The sequence below is a fragment of the Lissotriton helveticus genome, chromosome 1_1 (genome assembly GCF_964261635.1).
Source record: "Lissotriton helveticus chromosome 1_1, aLisHel1.1, whole genome shotgun sequence".
NCBI lineage: Eukaryota > Metazoa > Chordata > Amphibia > Caudata > Salamandridae > Lissotriton > Lissotriton helveticus.
This window is the reverse complement of record NC_136057.1, coordinates 286,577,101-286,599,311: the sequence shown is the minus strand read 5'-3', so window position 1 is coordinate 286,599,311 and position 22,211 is coordinate 286,577,101. Positions and strand designations below refer to the sequence as shown.

General features: G+C 47.4%; 1 protein-coding gene across 2 annotated transcripts in view; it reads right to left on the bottom strand.

Annotated features, from left to right (window-relative positions):
- Window positions 1–22,211, bottom strand: part of LOC144796227 (aldo-keto reductase family 1 member C1-like) — a 243,658-nt gene that overhangs the window by 25,513 nt on the left and 195,934 nt on the right. For both annotated transcript variants that reach the window (XM_078668205.1, XM_078668204.1), the window contains exon 6: window positions 2,015–2,137. In XM_078668205.1, coding sequence (XP_078524331.1) covers window positions 2,015–2,137 — 123 coding nt within the window. The remainder of the gene's footprint in view (window positions 1–2,014; window positions 2,138–22,211) is intronic.

Genomic DNA, 22,211 nt, shown 5'->3' with positions numbered 1-22,211 from the left:
TCACATTAATGGTCATGACCTCCAGAACATATGCGAGTCAAAAAGTGAATGCAATCATTTCCTTTCTCCTGAAAATAGGGAAGCATGTAGCAGATCATGAGAAACATTTGTGCAAATGGTGGGGGTAAGATAGACGATGAATGCTGCCAACAGAAGTGACAACGGCAGCCCATTCAAATTTTATTTTTAGTTTACTGCTCCAACAAGGTCAATGGTTATGTATGATTTCAGTAGCGGTCGGTGGTGGGAGTAGCTCCCGGGAAGTGACGTGGGGAGGGGGGGGGAACAGAGTGGGGGTAGTAATCTATGAATTATGGAGGATTACAGGTAAGTAAACATATAAATAAATAAAACGAATTTTGTTGCGTGCACTGCATCGCATTTGGGGATGCAGTTCGCGCAACTAAATTTGTTTCATTTATTTATGTTTACTTAAATGTAATCCTCCATAATCCATAGATTACTACCCCCCTCCCACTTAACCGCCCACAGCTACTCCCACCACCGACCGCTACTGTATGATTTACTTTGTATAGAAGTATACATAATGACTCTCGCCAGTTTGACCTGGGAGAGCAGAGACCTACATACTTCTAGATGAGTACTCTCCCTTGGCACAGGCACTGTAACCATTTCCAGAAAGGCTTTGTCTCCTTAAGGTTCTCCAAAACGATACTGCTTATCTTCAGAGGTGATTCCTAGCTTGATTGGAATTAGCAATCAAACCTGAGAGAATATGGTGTTTTTCATCAATTCTAGGGTTTTTATATGTTTCTTGTTGGTAGGGCCCAGTCTGAGACATAAAGCAAAAGACACACAAATGATGGACGGAATATGCAACAAATCAAAATATTCACTCCCAGTCAAGAGATCTGAATTAAATCCATTCTTCATTTGCTTACCATGCCATGCCAGTTTAGAGCCAGACATGTGTAAATCAGTCTTGACCCTTGGGCGGGAACAGCCCAGCCCGAGCTGACAAGCCAGGCCCTCCCTAGACCAGCAACAAGCATCCTGGGACCGGTTTCAGGGTTTCACTCCTCATCAGCCAGGCTAGCTTGAATCCAGTGGCACAGTGAGCCGGGGACCCTTTTCTGGGCAGACCTGGCGCACTTAGGGCAAGAAAGCAAAATATATGCTAATGAAGGACGGAATGTGGAACAAATAAAAACATTCACCCCTAGTCAAGAGATCTGGGTTAAATTCATCGATGGAATTCACCTAGATCTGTGTCTGGGGTGAATGTATGATTGGGTCAGCATTCCGCCCCTCATCTGTTCTTTTTGAAAATTTCTTATAAATAAGCAACCTTGTTAAAAGAGTTTTCTTCTGTCCTGCACACACACTTTCACTCCACTGCAAAGCCTCCTTTTGTGATATTTTACCCAGTACACTTTCGAAAAGAATCATGGCTGTGCCACTATTCATATACATCATTCATTCTGGACAACTCACCAGTGATATGTCATGGAGATCTCTTCTGGGATAATATAGTGACCCAAACAAGACATTACAAGAAGAACCAGGCACCTCAGCTTGTCCAGACTCCTGCTTGCAGACATCCCATGCATAGCCTTTCCCTATGTTGCTCCGAACGCATGGAGGACCTGCTACTACACATAAGAGTCTCCTCCTCACTTCTTGCAAGGAGCTAAAGACCTGGCTTTTGGAATAGTCCTGCTAAGCCATAGGTTTGGCTAGATTTACACCTCCTCAGTGCCAAGATACACTCCTGGGTGATAGTGCACTCAACAAATCGACGTAGCATAACAAGAACCAGTTGGATTCACCATGAAACCTAGAATTAGATCTTTCCTATGGATTATATGACAATTCCTTCAAGAGATTTCATAGTGATCTCATAGTGAACCATAGTGGAGAATGCGGGAAAATGAATCCCAGAAACAACAATTAATTCAATCCGGAGCTAAAGCTGAAGCAGCATAGACGCCACTAAAGATTTTAAAACCAGAGAAAATATTGATACGCCAGTTTGGGAACTACAGTCTCTTACCTGGTTGCAGACAGGTTTGTACTTGAGCCCTGGTTTGTAAAGGATCAGTTCCAGCTGCCTGCGGTTGAAATTCGAAACCCCAATGGACTTCACAAGACCAGCATCCTTGCACGCCTCCATGGCCTGCACAACAAAAAGGCAAGAAACCTGTTAACACGACTGGCATACCCCTGAAGAGTTATAACTCAGAGAAAGATACCAGTCAAAGACCCACTAGGGGAGTTCACACAAGAATGCTAAGTTTCCAGAATCTACATATGAAGCAATCCCATGACTCCAAGTAAAGTTTGCCTGATGGTGCTTCCATAGTTCTAAGGGACTCACTGCACCTCATGCAAATGTTTAAAATATGAACAAAACCTACCTAAGTACCAAATACTATGAACATAACAATTTCCAGGTTTTTCCACCAAAGAGTACAAATTGTGCAACAGAGTATTGTTAGAGGACAGACAACTGACCACACCTCCATAATCAGACTAAATATATTGCTTTGCCGTCTCTGGTTGCTAGTGCCGAGATACACCTCCGGGTGTGATTCATTGAAGTGCTATATCAAATGCCAATAACATAACATACTCTGAAATCCGAGTGATAGAACCTTCCATAGACTTATGTTAAGACTCGGAAGAAGTTGACCTACGAAGGCAGAATGCCTAACTGAAAAGACCCCTTGCCTCTTGTCTTTCTTGCAGTGTTTACCCTACCCAATTAACATGATGACACCCGGGACCAAAACTCAGTGCAATCCTCTCTCACATTTGTGTACAATTTTATCCAAATAATTCCAGGTGTAGGGTAGATATGTCTAGTCACACATAAGCTCATGAGCATCAATATTATTATCAGTACCACTGTGGAACAGGATTTTTGTAATTTATGTTTATGTGAAGCACTGCAGGAAAACTGTATCTTAGATGCTGTACCCTTCACAAACGCCCCAAGCATCATGGAACTCACCAAATAAACTAGAAACAAAATAATAATCTAAACTACATTTTCTTTCTGCTCAGAACAAAATGGTCATTATCACTATAAGTTGGCTTTGCATAATAATCAAAAAGTGTACTAAGTTGTGGAGGTCACATTCACAAAAAACTGATGCTACATGAATTCACAAATGATAACTGCAGACATGCTCATACAGCTTGCATCGAAAATTAGACCAGCAGAAGGAGACATTTTCCGACAGGGTAGCACACATTTACCATACAGACTTTATCTAATGAAATGCTATTTGAGAAATTATTTCATCAAGAAACTACTCAAAATTATCAACACTAATGTCTGTGACTGATAAAGTATTGCATTATTCGTATATCACTTCATATCCAAAGAAACGTCTTGAGTAGGTAGCTATCCCCTTAGTTATGCATTGGTCGTAGTGTTTTGGCTTATAAAGCAGTATTGTTTGAAAGAATATTGTGACCAAAATATCCAGCAGCACAAATGTTGTGTCAAAAATATTGTTTAGCATAACATCGTGCTCCTAAGCTTCTAATAAGAGCAAAAAAAAATTGTGGAAAGAATATCCACAAACAGGAGTGACTATTGTTTTTTTTAAATAAATATCAACTTTAAAAAAACTATTTTAAAATAGTCAATTGGAAATAATATAATGTTAAGTAGTGTTAAACATGTAAACACATTTTTATCACACCTAACTAAAACGTTACTTTAACCTTTTGATTTTTCAGTTATTTTTAATGTATATTTCATTACTATACATAAATGCAATCCGTCTGTCACGCAAAGCCTGCAGGGCCTGAACTCTGTCTACGTCCGCAGCCAACCCCCCGCATGCAGCCACCCCTACGCTGCGCATGGACAGTTCCTAGGCCTGTGGCCAACCCCATAAGGGCAGCCAAACCCACACTTTGGTGAGCCCTCGGTTGTGCATGGTGGGGGCTGGCTGCAGGATCCAGCATGTAGCCAGGCTAGGCACTGCGGCCAATCCACCGAATGCAGCCAACCCCACGCTGTGTACAACCTTCAGCGGAGTGAGGTGGGGGTTAGCTACAAGGCTCGGCCTGTGTCCAGGCGGTGTGGCCAATCACCCCAACTGGAGTCAACCCCACACTGCACACAGCCTTCAGCGATGTGTGGTGCATGAGTTGGCTATAGGGCCTAACTCTGGGGACCCTATGCTAGAGGGACGCACATTTAAGTTAAAAGGGCAGACCCCTCCCCCCTTTTTATTGGTATTGCCCAATAGGATTAGATCTCCGTGGGTGAAGAAAACTTGGGGAGAGAGCCGCAGCCCCCCTCACCCTAGATTTGCGACCTGTGGGATGGGGTAACCCTGGGCGAAGCACTACGCTCGCGGAGTTTGCAAAGTTTTCGCAACTTCGCACTACGCGAGCTGCACGTAGCACAGTGCGAGCATGCGTAGTGCAGCGTAGCGTAGTGCAGCGGTCATTTTTTGCTTGCTCATGTCATTTTTTGCTTGCAAGCAAAATGACATGAGATTCTCAACGCGAGGAGGTCAGGTTTCTCATTGTGAGTGGTTGCGCATGGTCGCGACTGCTCTCAATGAGAAACTACCTGTTCGCGTTGAGAAAGCTGCCGCTCGAGTAATAATCTACTCGAGCAGCAGAAAACTACAGCTCGCACTGTGCAAGATGCCGTTTACAATGCTTGCACAGTGCCGGATGCTTGTCCGCACTGTGCAATCATTGAAAACGCATCTTGCACAGTGCGAACATGCTACTACGCAGCTCGCGTAGTGCTACGTGAAATTCGCGTAGTGCGAAGTGCACTTTGCGTAGCTTCGCGAAACGCTACTTCGCGAACTACGCCCACCCTTAGGATGGGGTCCCCGGGCCAAAGGATTGGGGGAAAGCCTTAGCCCCCTTCCCCTTTTTAATTGAACTTGGGATGGGGTCCCTCGGGCCAATTAAGGGTCAGTGAGGGATCTGCATGCCCCTCCCCTTAATATGTATGTATTTCATCAGGAGATGGGGTTCCGGGGGCCAAAGGCCAATCCTACACTGCACACACCAAAGGTTGTGCACAGTAGGGGTGGGCGTTTATTAGCCAGCTGGGGGTTTGGCCATAGCGCCTGGCAGCAGGCCAAGCCCTGTGGCCAAAACGCATCTGCACACGCTGAAGGCTGTGTGCAGCATGGCGTTGGCTGCCTGCTGGGAGTTGGAAACAGGGCCTGACTACGAGACAGGCCCTGCAGCTAACCCTACACCACGCACGACCAACCGATGCACGGCATGGGGTTGGTTGCATCAGTATGGCTGCCTGTACGGAGTTGTAAACAGGGGTGCAGCCAACCCCACGCTGCACACAACAGAATGCCCTGCGCAGCAAGGGGCTGGCTGCCTGTGGGAGGTTTGCCACAGGGTCTGAACACAGACCAGAACCTGTTGCCAATGCCCTGCCACCCATGGCCAAAGGCCGTGTGTGACGTGGGGTTGGCTTTACATATAGCAAAAATATATTATTTTATTATTATTATTATTATTTATTTACTTATTAAGCGCGACTGTCACCCCAAGGGTATCCTGGCGCTGAGACTGCAACTATCCTGCTGGCGAACTGTCACTACCTAAGTTTAGGGAACAGAAAAGTTTTGAGGTTCTTTTTAAAATGAGTAAAATCTTGTGAGCACCTCAGCGCCAGCGGAAGAGTGTTCCAGAGTGTGGCAGCCGCGAAACTAAACGCACGGCCGCCCATCCTCACTCTATTGACCCTAGGCACTGTAACTAGGAAAGCAGAGGCAGATCTTAAAGGTCTGGCAGCACAATACCAAGAGAAGAGATTTTGAAGCGAGGTCGGCCCCTGTCCATGCAAAGCCTTAAAGACAAGACAGAGAGCCTTGAAACAAATTCTCTCTTGGATGGGCAACCAGTGAAGGTCTGCTAGAGCACCCGAAGAAGAGGCAGAGCGAGGGCGGGATAGGGCTAGTTTTGCTGCCATATTTTGAACCCTCTGCAGCTTTAGGATCAGTGTTTTTGGGGCTCCCAAAAGTAGTGCATTGCAGTAATCTAATCGACTGAGAATAGAACTGCGCACTACTTCTGCCCTTACCTCCTCAGGAAGAAGCGGTAGGATCTTGCGTAGGGCACGAAGTAAGCCCATACAGCCCGCTATAGTTCTATTCACCGAGGCATCAAGCTGCAGATTGGGTTCGAATAGGACTCCCAGATTTCGGGCCGATTTAGCCGCCTCCACCGTACCTGGAATAGATGTCGGCCAAAAATCGCCCGGAAGCGGGCGGGGAGTTCGGTCTAAAGAGCAATGAAGGACCTCTGTTTTGGAGCCGTTAAATTGGAGCGAGTTGGCTCGTTATTTTACGTTAAAAAAAAAAAAAAATCCACTGAAAAAAGCAAAGAGTAAAGTACCATCATAGCTAGGTCTGATAAATAGATATATTTTTGTTTAGCAAAAAACACTTAGAGATTTAGGAAGTTGCAGAAGGCGGTCACACTTCTCTTCATTGGTGGAGTATGTCGGGTTCACGGGGGTGGGACTAGGAATAGAAACAACCACTCAAATGAGTAGGTTTAAGTTATGCTTTTAGTGCATTTATTTATACATATCTAATTTAAGAATATGTAAATCAATTTGAACAGTATAATGTAATACTTAAACAAGGTGGTCCTAAAAAGTAACGGCGCAGTAAAAGTGATATATGGTGAACACAAATTAAATTTGTGCTATGTACAAGAAATATATGTACATGTGGCTGAGAGGGACAAAAGAATGTTTGAAGTCAACACCTGTAAATCGAGTGTTAATATCCACCATCAAATTTTACAAATTCTGTCTACATATGTTATTTGTGTACATTACCACCCCTTAGCATAGGTATTTTAAGCAGAAGCTTCATCAGAATGCAAAATATGTCAACAGAGACACCAGAAGGTTGGGACAGAAAGTCACACAATTGAGCGAATATCAGACAATATATCCTGCAGCAACTCCAAAGTGGCATACAAAAGATTATGTGAAAAAGAGTGCCATAATTGTAAAAGTGTCACACACTACTTCAAAGGGCAACTTCAAAGATTGGTTTGAGCACATGTGTAGATCACATAGGTAAAACTGGATAAGTCAGTGTGGTTTCATCTAGAATTCAAATGCGTAATAAAAGCACGCCAAAAATGCTTCAAGAGAGCACCCCAGGGGCGTTCTCTGGGCCGAAATGTAAACCTGTGCAAAATCCAGTATACTGGTGCATGCGTTTGTCATCCAAAATATATAAGCCTTCGATTGAGATATGCTTTGTATTCAATTTCTGCAAATGATAAAGAGACATGCCATGCCGCCTGTGCTCAGCTCCCGAAATGACAGCCGGTCACACACACAGGCACAAGTTCAGCAGAACCACTTGAGGTACAATGAGGCACTACTACGGGTATATCCCAACCTCTGGGGGGAGCAACCTGTGAATGGGACTATGAGCCTGCTGTTAGCATGTCACATGAGAGAGAAACGGCACAATCGACAAAGTGGGAATTACTGGATCCTGCAACCGGTGCATCCATTCACTAGCAATATGATGCCTATTGATGACAAGGTCCCCATGGTCATGGCGCCACACACCTTACATGCAACCAAGGTTTTGGGGCTCCACACAAGGAAATCCGGTGTCCAAGCAGAATTGTTAGTTCCAAGCGCATGCCGCACTACCATCTGCGATCAAGCAGGCGATGTGGGCACTTGTGAGGGCACTGCTGTCAGGTGTCACAGGTGGATGGTGTTGGTCCTCGTAGGAGATCTTCAATGTCCCTGACACCTCCTTAAGCACAGGGGGAAAGCCCTACAAGCCCTTGGAGAGCACATTTCAAGGTAGCACACAGTAGCAAGTAGTCAGCGCAAACCAGCCACTATTCAGGAAGGGTACGCTGTCCCTTTCAATGGCAGTAATCCTCCTTGTGCACAACAGACTCCTCTGGCAGTGTGCACTATATAGTTCCAGGTTCTCTAGTCCCACTGCCACCACAAGCGTATCTCACCTGTGCTGAAGTATGGCACCAGTAGTTATAGTGTAGTGTGCTTTTGAAGTTGGGAGTGGTTCAGAGGGTCTCCATTTAAACAACAGATATCTCCCCTAAATTCCAGTCATTTCTACCATAAGGGCGTGGAATGCAGATTTTTATCTTTAGTTTGGCAATGATCTGGCTCCAGAGGCCAAGTGTCAAATCCTTCTCCAATCTCACTAGCCGGGCCCACATATGGCAAAGCTCCGTTGTTCCAGTTGCATGCCCTTTGTAATATAGCTGTCGCTGGAGAATGCCCAGATGTGCTACCCCAACCTTCAGTGTTGACTAGAGTCAAGCACCAAGGCACACAAAGAGCTTTGGAGTATATAAATGTCCACTTTCTATCTTTCTACACTAATCATGACACCTTTACCACTGGAAAGGGGTTGTCACTGCAAATACAATGATAGGAAACATCATGAGGCTGCTCCACTGCAATCCACTTGCAGCCTGAAGCAGGTTCAAGCATCCCCCATGTTAGCTTTTGTGAAGAGCAAACCTCAAGTAGTGAAGACACGCAGGGGTATTCCTCACTACCTGGGCAAGGAACACGCATGCCTTTCACCTACCACTCACTTCACCCCTTAAGATGTACCCTCGGGTGCTCAGGCAGTAGTGAAAGATCCTCTTAGGATGGCTAGTGATTTCAACAGCCTGAGTAGTTGCATAATTGCTCAGGCACAGAACTGCTCTGCAAGGTAGGACACATGTTTAGCAACACCAGTGGTGTAAAGCGGACCCCAGCTTCCAATGGCAGGCCCGACACATATTTAGAGACCCCATCAGTGCGAGTGCAAACCAGCCTGCAGTGGCAGGCTAGGCTTGTATTTAGAGACACGATCAGGGTGATTGCCCACACCAGTCTGCAATGGCAGGCCAGACACATATATAGAAACACCAGGTAAACACGACTTCCTAAAGTGAGTAGGAAGGGCGTGCACACTTTCACACTGCATTTACAGTGGGAAAGGCGCAAAGGCCACCACAAGAGAATCAGAAAAACCCGGGAGGAAAAAGCACAAAGTTTGGGAAAATGTTATCTAAAGGATTCAGGTGTAAAAGACAGGCTTCGGTGGCATGGCCAAGATGGCGACCCCATAGCAGCTCTCCTGAGGAGCTCCGCCGGACAAATCGAAATATAAGCAGGAATTTGCCCTACTTGCTCGCTGCCTGAGTACGGATGACCCCCTGTGGGGGCGGAACCACCGGGGTGCTCGCTGACTGAGGGACTGCCGCTGAGGACCTTCCCGAGGTGGCCTGCCACTCGCTTTGGGCTCAGAATCAGAGAAGATGCACACACGAAAGGCGTACTGAGCTGCAGTCCGCTCCGGCCACTACACAAAGGAAGCAACACGGCTGCAGGCCGCCCCACGGGAGCGCCAGGAGAGGTGAAACCTGCGAGGCGGCAGTGAAAGCAGTACGAGGGGCTGCGCAGCATTAGCACTGAGGTACAGGCCCCAATTGGGGAGAGGGGTGCACCTGGTACAGGGCCCCAGAGAGACATGAGGAGATCAGTCAGTGGAACTGCTGTCTCACTGATGACGAGAAGGTGAGGAGTGAGGCACTGGGAGGAGCATGAGAGGCTGATAGAGCCCCAGAGAGACACAAAGAGTACAGCCTGAGGAGCAGCAGCCCAGGTCACTGGGATTGAAAGGCGAGGCAGACAGGCCCCCCCAGAGAGACACGAGGAGGGTGGTCTAAGGAGCCGCAGCCCCATCGATGCTGGAGAAGTGAGGAGCGGTACACGGGGGAGACAGGAGAAGCAGACTGGCCCTAGTACCGATGAAAGTAGAACCCAGGCCAGCAGTCTGAGAAGCATCCCCCCCACAGACCCCAAGGACCTGAGTGGGAGGCCCTGTTGTCTGGTATGAGGTAGAAACCCAGAAACAGAGCCGGGACTGGCTCTCCTGCAGGACGGTCCTTGAAACACTGCCACATGCCATGCCGGCTACAAGCTGGGGTCCAGGGAGTGAGAGCTAGCGCACTAGGCAGGAACCCCTGGGTGATTGTGGTACTGCTGGTAGGAGGAGTTGCAAGTCCGGGGGAGCAGACAATTTATATGACTGAGTGACATCTCCAGGCCAAGCCTAGAAAGTACATTCTTGACTTACTGGTTGGAGCTTTGGAACACGAGCTGGTGGGGGCCCGTTGGGTGTGCTATTTCAGAGTTGGAGCTGGAGGTGGGAGTCACCCGTGGTCCGGGGCAGTGGGGAGGTACCTTGCTGGACAACCTGAGAACCCTGAAGCGGCCTACTTGAAAGGGTGCTGGGGACCTGCACTTGTGTATAGCCCAGCGGCTGGCTAGGTAAAAGATGGCGTTGGTCCACTCAAAGAAAGACTCCTTCATAAAGTACTTCTTAAACAAAGCACACACAAAAAGAAATAAGACCCGCTCTGATTCACCACCGTGGAATCTGGCTGGAACACTTCTCCTGGCGGCAGAATACGCCAGTCAAGAGGAGCCGGTCACATACACTTTCCCAGAGCAACTGTTCAAATCATTAAGAGAAGACTTTGTGACCTTGCGACAATAAGTGTCCACCGACATCAAGAATATTAAATCCGACTTGTCCGAGCTGGGAGACAAGCGGAGAGGAGCTTCATGATCATGAACAGGAGCTCATGGATCTTATTTGACAAGAATGAGGAGCTCTATTACCGTCTGAAGGACTTGGAAAACCAATCCAGATGATCAAACATTTGCATCAATTGGGTTCATCAGCAGGTGGACGCTGGGAAGCTGGAGGACCTGGTGGTGCGGCTCTTCTATCATATAGTTCTAGCGCTGAAGACAAGGACATACCTCTACACCGCACGGACAGAGCTGGGTGGCCTGCTGCGGGCCCCCGGCGGCCCCAGGACATCTTAACTTGTATCCTCTCAAACACACACAAGGAGATAATCATGTAGGCAACGCGAGATCAATCGGTCATATCCTTCGAGGGCATGCAAGTTGGGATATACCAAGATCTCTCCCTAATCACTCTCAAGGGAAGGAAAGCCCTGCGACCGCCCAAAGCATTTTTGAGGGAGGAAGGAGTTCGATTCAGATGGGGCATCCTTTCCAACTAATTGTTATTTGGAACAAGGACACCCACATGACTTGCATGTTGGAGGAAGCACAGTCGATGTTGGGCCTTGCACTAGATGGGGGCACTGATAAACAAGGTGGCTCAACACCACATCATGGGAACAAGTCAAGGCACCGCCGGCAGAAGCCACGGATGCTGAGTGCCTCGGGGAAAGAGAGGTGCTCTTGCGCCTGCTCCAACAAAATGAAGAGTCCTCGGAGGCAGCTGGCCCAAAGCTCAAATAGAGATGCCCCGGTGTGCCTTTGCCCCCCCCGTGGCGGCGGGTGGAAGGTCTCCTCGATGGAGCTTTGTCTGGCAGAGCCCCATCCTCCACCCTGTTCCTGAATTGCAGAAATGGCAGATCGCCAGGCAGACTGGCCCTCCTGAAGTGGTGACATCTCTTCCCATTCATGGGACTCTTTACATACTCTAGTTTTATTTGTTCATGCTGTTTTCTCTTGGCTTTCCTTTTCCTCCTTGCTTAACCCTTTGGGAAGATTTTTAATGCATGTTTTAAGTGCCGACTTAGATAATATCCTCCAGAAGACAACTCGCTCCCCACCATTGTTTTAAGTGTCCATCATAACACTGGAAGATTTACTAACCCCTCACGGCCCACTATATCCCACAATGGGGTCCACAAGCACGGACCAACGATAACACCACTGTGGCACAATCTCTGCATCATGCCTGCTAGCCAGATCAAAGGGAACACACTCCCTTCATACCCGACAGTCCCCCCCCACTCCCCATTGGGGCTGCCCCTCTGCTCAGTCACGGTCCCGCTTTAGCAGGTCATGGACCTCTGGCCACACTTATCGTAGTGACCCAAACCCCCCTATGCAACACATTAAAATAGTTGGTCTCAATGTTCGGGGACTCAATGACCCAGTGAAAAGACTGGCGCAGCTTGCGTTCCTTAGGAAGAATGGCTGCGAGACCTGCCTATTGCAAGAAACACATTTAACCCGCCCTGACTCGAAAACGCCTTTGGTCTCAGTGGTTTGATCGCCAGTTCTTCTCCTCAATGGCTGGGAAAAGGGTGGGGGTCACAATCCTGTTGGTAACACACTTTCAGGGGAAGATCCTCTCAACTCAATCTGAAATTCCAGGTAGATTGTTGTCTTTACGGGTAGGACTTAGAAATCGTGCATGCACAATTGCATCACTATACGTCTCCAATAACTCTACAGAATGGTTCATTAGGAATGCACTAGGGGCAGTCCTGAAGCCCACGGACATGGATATAATAATAGGAGGGGATTTCAATATATTGCAGACCCCCATATGGATAGGTCAATGGAGAGGGCTGGGAAATCTGGGTCACTCTCTGGTGCCAGGCGTGCATGGCTGGATGAGGTGGGACTGGCAGATGTAATGGCACCAGTGAAACTCCGACACAAGGGGATTCACTATCCAATCGGCGGTGCACCAGACATATGCTAAAATATAGATCTTTTTCTACCCCCCCGCACATGACCCGGGCTACAGTTGAGGCAGAAATTGGGGTGGCAGCAAGTCAGATAACTGCCCTATCACTATCCCAGGGGCAATTCAGAAAAGTCCTCGTGCCCACCAAGACGTAGCAGTTGAATCACAGCTTACGTTCACACGAACCCAATGTACTAGCATTTCAGAAGTCCATAAAGGACTACTTGGACCTCAACGATGATAGCTGCACACCTATTGCACTGCTGTGGGACACACTGAAGGCAGGGGGCAATTCATTGCCATTGCAGCTAAACTTATTGGGGACAGGAGAAGCAAGAGTGAACAGCTGGAAGACAGGTTTAGGGAGCTGGAGAGATCCACAGGCGCACAGGCTCTATTTAGTCAAGACAACAGCTCACTATAGCAAGCAAACAGTTGAAGGCCTTGGACATGGACATGGTAGAACACGTGCTCCTGCCCACTAGACAAAAATATGATGAAGGGGGAGACAAGGCGGGTAAAATATTGGCTTATAAGCTGCGAATGCAAATGACCCAACGCAGAGTACAGGAGCTTGTAGATCCAGGGGAGGAGGAACTGAGGTCGGATGATCAGATAGCAGGCACTCTATTCCGCATTTACGCTTGACGATGTGGCAGCAGCAGGCTATGCTGCACAATCCCTGGTCATCCCAATGCCCACAGCGGAGGCTGCTAAACTGGATGCTGACATAAGCTCAGTGTATGGGGTCCCCGGCATCCAGTGTCTCTCCCTGGGTAAGGGACCTAGGAAAGATGGCTTATGTCGACTTTTATAAAACATTTGTACTTATACTTGCCCCTTACTAGCTCGCCTCTACAGCTCATTTAGCACCACCGGGGGCCTTTCTCCATCCATGCAAACTGCAGTAATTGTGCTTTTGCCAAAACCAGGGAAGGGCCCGAAGAGCTGCGCATCGTACCGACCCCTTTCCTTGTTAAACATATATTTGAAAATCTTAACTAGCATCCTGGTGGCCCGCCTAGCCCCTTACATGTAATGTCTTATTGAAAGGGGTGCCCCCTATCGCCCCTGCTATTTGCACTCTACATGGAGCCATTTGCCGAGCGAATACAGCAACAGGCCAACATCCACAGCATTCACATGGGGGACAGAGAACACAAAATCTCCCCATATGCTGATGACATACTACTGATTCTGACACAACCGTTTCTTCCCCCCCTGTTGTGAGCAATGGTGAAATTTGGGGCAGTGTCCTGCTTTAAAATTAACCTCCAGAAGACAGAAGCTCTAGGCCTGATGATCCCCAAAGAGGACAAATCACATCTGACAACCCTGTTCCCCTTCACATGGACGACTGAGGGGATGCCTTACCTGGGGCTATGGATTCTTCCCATGCCTGAATGCACGTCTTGGGAAAACTACACAACCTTGCTAGCTATGGCAAAAACGGAACTTGCAGCCTGTAGGAAATACACTGTCCTGGCTAGGCAGATTGGTGGCAGTAAAGATGACATTACTTCCTCGTATCTTATATATTATGTAGACATTGCCTCTACCACTACCCCTATCGATCCTCCCCATGTTGGAACACCTCATTGGAGACATTGTGTAGTTAGGCAAATGACCCTGTATGGCCCGGCAACTGACATATCTCAAACAGAAAGATGGAGGGCTGGGAGTCCCCCACCTGGAAAGATATGACCAGGCAGCCCAACTCCGATACATGGTAGAATGGTACCACACAGAGTTTGAAAAGCATTGGTGCTTTATCGACTGTGCAGTGGCAGGGATCCATATTTGGAAAATCCCCTGGCTGCCAAAGAAACATCGACCGAAGGGAGTGTATTTCTCCCACTAACAAGGGCTAATGCTGGGAGTGTGTGACGGGATACAGGTTGCTCGTCGCCTCACCACACTGACTTCGTGACTGACTCCAATTTTTTGGTTACCCGGCATTCCCCCCGGCACTGAAGGGTGAGGGATTCATCAAATGGCAGCTGACTGTAAGTGGGTGGGAGACCTCTTTAACAAGTCAGTGGTGATAGACTTTGCCCAGCTCCATGGGATATGGCATACCTCAGGGAGCTTACTGGCAATACCTCGCTCTTCGACACTGGGTCACGCAACCCCAGATATATCCACATGCTAGTCGTTCCTTGACACTTTTTGGGATATGGTTGATCACTCGCTTTTCAGATAAACACTTAATCTCAGACATATACTCGTTTCTCACCATTTCACCATACAAAATCTCCAGCTCAACGGAATCTGAGGAGAGACGGAATGGCAGGATATTGTCCATATTGCAAGAGCCTCCTTATGTAGCATGGTAGGAAAAGAGATGTTCCTCAAAATTAATCATTATTGGTTCTACACCCCATTGCGAGTGGCTCGTTGGAAAGCAGGTGGTGACCCGCAGTGCTGGCATGGTTGCGGGCAGGACGATACCCTGACCAACTTTCTGTGGAGCTGCCCTAAAAGCCGTTCTGGACAGCCGATCCTGTCTTAGATCGACACCATCTTTGAGACAGACTTACCTAGTTTCCCCAGCTACATACTACTGGGGCCACCTAACGCGTTGACATACCCCCTTAGATCTTGCCGTGGTAGAGCCTTCAACTTGGCGCTGGGCGCAGCTAAACAACTTCTTTTATTCCTTTGGAACACTTACACAACACCGACCCGACTGGATTGGCAACATAAAATATGGGACCTTGTAGGTATGGAAAAACTCACCGCCAGTGTTACATACACTCTTCCATGCTTCGACAAAACTTTGGGCTCCGCAGACTGAATTTGTTGAATTAAACATGTCTAAAATACATACTTAGTTGGACATGTACCACTGAGATATCCATTCACTCACCAACAGACCCATACACACACTCACCTACCCATACAACTGTTTCCACATGCACTCTTAAACTCATACACCCAGTCAATCAACCACTCACATCTATGCACAGTCACACCCCCCCACCCACCCACACACAGACTCAGTCTCCGATACAAATACTCAGGCAATTAATCAATAATCCGTATAGACACTCATGTAGCTACTGGCCAACTGATGCAGCGGCTTATTCAACAACAGACAGACTGATACAGACATTCTCACCCTTTAGTCACTAACCCATGTATTTCGAGAGACACATTTAATCACTCACTTATACAGTCAATCACACACCTACTAAATCCTCCATCCAGACACTTATACATACACTCATTCTTCAATACAGCTTGGTTTATATATTTAATACATATTTAAATTTGAAAGAAAACCACATTCACTGGATGATGTCAGCAGTGATGTCATCAGTGATGTCACTTGAGATGTCATCTGTGATGTCACTGACCATATCATGAATGATGTAATATGTGACGTCATCAGCAGTGTATTGTGGGGGCGCGAGTTATAGTTAGGTCAACTAACTATAACAGGGGAATTTCTATGGTTTTGTAAAAGTGAAATGTCCAAATTACTATAACGTCCCTGAAACTTATGTTTTTTCAGTGAATATCAAAGGTTTTTTAAATGCTAATTACTAACTATAACGTGCCTGCAACCTATGGTTTTTTCAGTGAATTTCAATGGTTTTTTAAATGCTAAATTCGAATTATAATGTTCATTAAACCTATCTTTTTTTCTGTGTTTTTAAATTATCAGCCCATTCTCAACCTGGTGAAAATTGCAAATCTCACCATTTTTCCATCGATACATTCTGCCAAAAAATTCGCCACAAATGAGAGACACAACCAGCTCTAATGATATGCAGAGTAGGCGTTCCTGTTGTAAAAAAACACAAAAATGCCCTATATTTTCAATGACCAGCAAAATCTGCGATGCGATCCAAAAAGCAGGCAATAAGCCGAGTTAGCAGTAAGAATTTAACATCAGCCTTTAACTGATGTAAAGCAGGACGACTATCTACAGTGCGAATTGGAACCCAACTCAGAGCCACATCTAAAGACCAGCACGTCATAGAGCTACTGATCATGCAGCTCTGACACTCAAGAAGGCCACAACACCCACAGCCACTACCCCCAGGACCTCCCCCCTTACCACACCCCCCTTGCTACCACAGAGGCAGCGCAGAACAGGACAACAAACCTTCCTTGGGTGCTATGGGAACCAAGTATGTGTGAAGGACGGAAGTCACCCATCACTAATATGCACACAATACCAAGTGTAGCAGTGATGTACTGGGTAGACCACACTATGTAAAGCACAAGCCTCTCCATGGGGACATATACTACTGATACTTGTAGTGTTGTGCACAGTGGACACAACCATGTTACCTCAGGCAGTGGGGAAGATCTTGGTCATGTAGCTACGTTGTCCCCTCCTGGAAGTGGAAGCGGAGTGGGCTGGTCCAACGTACGCCATTCCAGCGTAGGAGTATGAATATGCTGGGGCTCTGGGCGTGTTTCACTTGTCGGAAGGCCAACGAGTCTGCCAGAGCGGTGGGCCTCACCCTACCACGTGGCTGCCGCCATGAACGTAGGCCTCCTCGACACAGGCCTCCTGCGAACCCAGCTGCGGAATAAACAGGGGTTCTGCCCACATTACCCTCCCATACCTGGGCAAGGAACATCACATGGATGAGAAAGTAGAACAAATAGGTACTGAGGGATAAATTAAGCAAACGCTACTTCAAAACAGGAAACAATTTATTAACCTGTTTTCTATACTCTTTTTTTCAACAATAAATGATATAATTTTTGCAAAGGACAAAATATTGAGCCACAAAACAGGGGGGGGAAGGTAACCAGACTATATACAGTAATCAAAATTAGGTAATTACAATATATACAAATATACAACTATGTACCCTAAAAAAAGAAAAACAGGGGGGTAAAGAAAACACTATTAATTATCTGTCGACGCAGTCGCGGTCGCGTTTCCGCCAGTGGTTTCTTATGGCTTCATCAGGACAAGGGTACTGAAAAAATATATATATACAAATACAATTTATATAATTCCTGCGAACCCAGCGGCACAGCACCGCAGACTTATATCTGTACAGACTACTGCCTTCAATCTACAGTGCGGACAGCAGGTCTCACAATTTAGATGCAGTGGCAACTGCAGATCACGCAGTCCAGTAGGCAAGACACATTGCTCCCACTGGGGCCCGCCCGGACCACACATGATCGCAGGCTGCGTAAACCCTGAGCGCCAGAGGTACCACTAACTCAGTGCACCACAAATCAATGCCACGTGGCCTTAATAAGGCAGAATTCATTAGACAAAAGGCATTGCTACCAGTGCGGCCCGCCAGGACCACGTATCATCGCTGGCTCTGCACACGCTGAGTGCTTCAGGTGCCACTAACTCTGCACCTCAACTCAGCGCCACGTGGCTGTGGGCCCATCCTGACCGCTGCCTCCGCCCTATACTGGGGTTAGCATGGTTCACAATTAGTAGCAACGGAAATTGTGGAAGAGACTTGTGGTATTAGCATTATCTGCTTGCTTGCCTTCTGGAGCTGTAGTGGATACCTTACTCTGCAATAAAGCTTCTCTTCAACAATCTGCTTGGTACTTCGCTACTTAATTCATAGATGCCCTTCCTACAAGACTATAATGGGTTAAGAAGAGCAAATGCTCCCAATCTGTGCAGCTCAAGTCAACGCCACATGGCTGTGGGCCCTTGCTGATTGCTGCCTCCTGCCTACACTGCGGACAGCAGGGCTCACAATTCTGGTGGAGTGGCTATTCTAGATGACGCAGTCAAGTAGCCAAGACACATTGCTCCCCGTGCCGCCCCACGCATCATCGCAGAGTGCGCACACGCTGACCGCCAGAGGTACCACTAACTCAGTGCACCACAAGTCAATGCCACGTGGACTTAATAAGGCAGAATTCATTAGACAAAAGACATAGCTACCAGTGCGGCCTCCTCGAACCACGCATCATCGCAGAGTGTGCACACGATGAGCGCCAGAGGCACCACTAACTCAGTGCCCCATAATTCATCGCAAAGTAGACTTAATAAGGCAGAACTCAGTAGGCAAAAGACATTGCTACCAGTGCGGCCCGATCGCACCACGCATCATCGCAGGCTCCACACAAGCTGGTTCGTTTACGTGCCACTAACTCAGTGCACCACTTATCATCACTGGCTACACACACGCTGAATTGCCAATACCTGTGCAGCTGTACTCAATGCCACATGGCTCTGTGCCCTTGCTGACCGCTGCCTCCTGCCTACACTGCGGTCATCAGAGCTCACAATCAAATTGACTATTCTTTCATTAGTTGTAGAGTGCAGTACGCAACTAAGTATAACGTCCCTTAAAACCTACACAATATCTTTTTAGTATCCTTGCTTCAAGAACTTGTTTTATATCAGTTATAGCTTTAGTACAATAAGAAAATTCATCTTGCAAGTCTAAACGAACACTCAATGGCACTCTACACTGCGGACACCACAGCTCACAATTTGAACTATAACGTCCCTGAAACCTACATGTATTGACAATGTATTCCAAAGATGTTTCATCTCTTGTTTGAGTCGCGATTGCAGATGACGCAGTACAGTAGGCCAAAGACATTGCTCTCAGTGCGGCCAGCCCGGACCGCGTATCATCGCTAGCTCCGCACATGCTCATTGCTTCTGATGCCCCTACCTCAGTACACCCCAACTCATGGACCCTTTATGATAGAATGTTTTGTGTATGATTTCAGATCTGCCGCCCCTACCAGTCATGCCCTCTTTACGATAGAATCTTTTGCGTATTATTTCACATTTAGTGCCCCTACATTACTGCACCACAAGTCATAGACCCTTTATGATTGAATCTCTGTCTATGATCTGATAATTACCTTTGTACTTGTTACCACCACCAACCATTCCCGGAGCACTGGCTTACACTCACCCCACATGAACCCAACACACACGTCACTGGACATGTAACCATGGTAATAAAAAGGAGTCAAGCGCACGTGCCCATACCCAATTCAATTATCTATCTGTGTCCGTGTATTAAATATGTTTGCAAGATGCTGCCCATGGGCCCTACCAGATTACATTGTGCTGTAGACAGCGTATGCAATCATGTTACCTCTGACATTGAGGAAAACTTTGGTTATGTAACTTAATCTCGCTCATTGTACAAGTACGTACGTAGAGACTGGATCATTAGAATACTGCAAGGAGAGTGTATAATCAATTTATAAGTGCGTGGGGATTGCTGGAGTTTTTTTTTGCATATTTATAAAGCGCAAACTCGACCCGAAGGCATTGGAGCGCTTTACATGAGCACCGTATTTACATTACACATTGAAGCACACAGAGATTAAGTGATTTCCCCACGATCACAGGATGTGTACGCGACCCTGAGGCTCCAACCCTGGTTTCCATCTCCAAGGTCAGCAGTCTAGCCGACAGACCACATAAGTACATATGTTGGCGCAGCCTAACTCCAAACACGAACTTCGCTCTAATTGGCTGCCCTCCATGTCCCAAAAACTGCAACCTGAACTTTCCATGGCCCTGTATTGCTACAGCTACAACACTCCAGTCAATGTGCAATAAACATTCATATCCACAGAAATGCGTCATGTCCACCATATTTCATGTGTGGAACTATGGATGAATATAGGGTCAGTGATTCCCCATACCTTTCTTCCATGTTGGCCATGTTGTGGGACTTCACTCACAGAATGACACATTTGCGCTTGCGACCCAGGTGACGGCAGCACTGCAACACGGACACCCGCATCAGTTAATTCCTCATATACCTCATGACGGGCCACGTCCATAGCTACGCAGTCATTCGTCACAGCCACACGCAGCACTGGCATACGCCACACCAGCCCACTCCACTTACACTTACAAGAAAGGACAACGCTACATGGCCCACATTTCCATTATAGTGATCTGCTGATCACAGGTCTAGTTCTCAGCATGCCACAGCCACTCCCTTACGGCTGCTATATACCCACACCACACCCATCCAGCACAGGCGTCATAGGACACGTGACCCTGCAAATAAAAAAGACTGGGCGCACATGCTCTACGCCATTTTAGAGTTGCTCGCAACGGATGCACTGGGGCCGGCACAGGCACACCGCCACGAAACTGTGAATTTCGGTCCATTGAGGTAAGGGCATTGTAAGTGCTGAGCGGGTGTGGAGCCTGCGGTAATGGCCCGTCCTGGTGGTCCGTACACCTCATATATTGTGTGCTCTGCTCGACAGCAGTGTAGGCCTGAGCCATGTACCAGGGGGGCGTACCGCCACGTATGTGCCCTTACTACACACTGAGTTAGTGGCACCGCAAGGACTCAGCGGGTGAGCAACCTGCGATGATGATGGGTGCACGAGTATGTCCTCTGCCATGGCAATATCAAGACTCCAATTGTGAGACTTCTGGTTTGCAGAGCGGGGCTGCATGATGTGGAGGGTGCCCTGTCTGCAAGAAGGTGAGCAGTGAGGCCTGGGTGCGCATCGGTGGACAGATACCCCTGGGCATCGGGAGTGGATGGGGTGCAGCAGCTTGGATACAAAAACGTGTCACAGCGATTTAGGCCTACACAGTCGTATATACCCTGGCTTTACCCTGTCTTAGTGTATTTAGGAAAAAAATTCCAATAGCAAGACAGTTTATATAGTCTTTCAAATGTCCATCGCTCCCACATCTGTAGCAAAGTAGTTGACTATTTATTTTTTCATACTTTGTACCCTTAAATTTACCATCAAAGTTTGACAACTTTTCCTTTCTCTCTTTTTTTTAAGGAGGTAAGGTGTGTTAGGAGCATCAAAGCATGCAAACACGAGCATGACATTCTTCTCACAGCTCGTGGCTGCCTCGCGTCACTTTGAGAATGTTATGTTTTAAATGTGACAAGGTTGGAACGTAGAAGTTAACGGGGGTTCACTTATTCTTCCTTTATACTTGCTACTTAAAAGACGTGTTCTAAGGATCAATCCACATCAAGAGAATTACCGTCTCTGTCTTTTCATTCCTGCATACTGGACTTTCCTACAATTACTAATTCTCTGCTATGTTTCAGATGTGGACCGTGGTGCACTATATCCCTGCACGTGGTTGCAGACACACCGGTGACAGAAAGGTGAGCTGTCAACATTTTCTCCAGTGTCAAACTCACTCTTTCACTCTTTCTCTTCCTCTCTCCTTTCATGGACGCATGGCGCACAATCTTATCTTCCTTTTTATCTAACAGGCTATGTTTTACGAATTGGCGTCCCCCCTAACACCACCAGAGCTCAATGCCTGTTGAACATGCGATGATACGCAGCCATCCTCAATGCCTGAGTAGGCTGCATTGGCACGTGGTGGACCCTCTTACGCACATGCCGGTGGCAGAAGGTGAGTAGAGAGGCTTCTTTCCGCAGCAGCGAGCAGTCACAACTGGGCGGTGGGAGTGGATAGCGTGCAACAGCCTGGCTGCACAAGAGCGGACAAACATCGCTGGGCAGTGGGAGTGGATTGGGTACAACAGTCTGGGTGCGCAGGAACGGGAAGTCACCTCTGGGCTGTAGTAGTGGATGGGGTACAGCACCCTGAGTGAAAAGGAGCGCACAGACACCTTCTTGCAGTGGGAATGGATGGGGTGCAGCAGCCTGGATGCGCAGAGGCGAAACAGAGAATTATGCCTGTGCAGTTGTATGTACTCTGCAATTACTAATTCTATACTATCTTTCCAAGCACTAAACTTGAGGGTACAC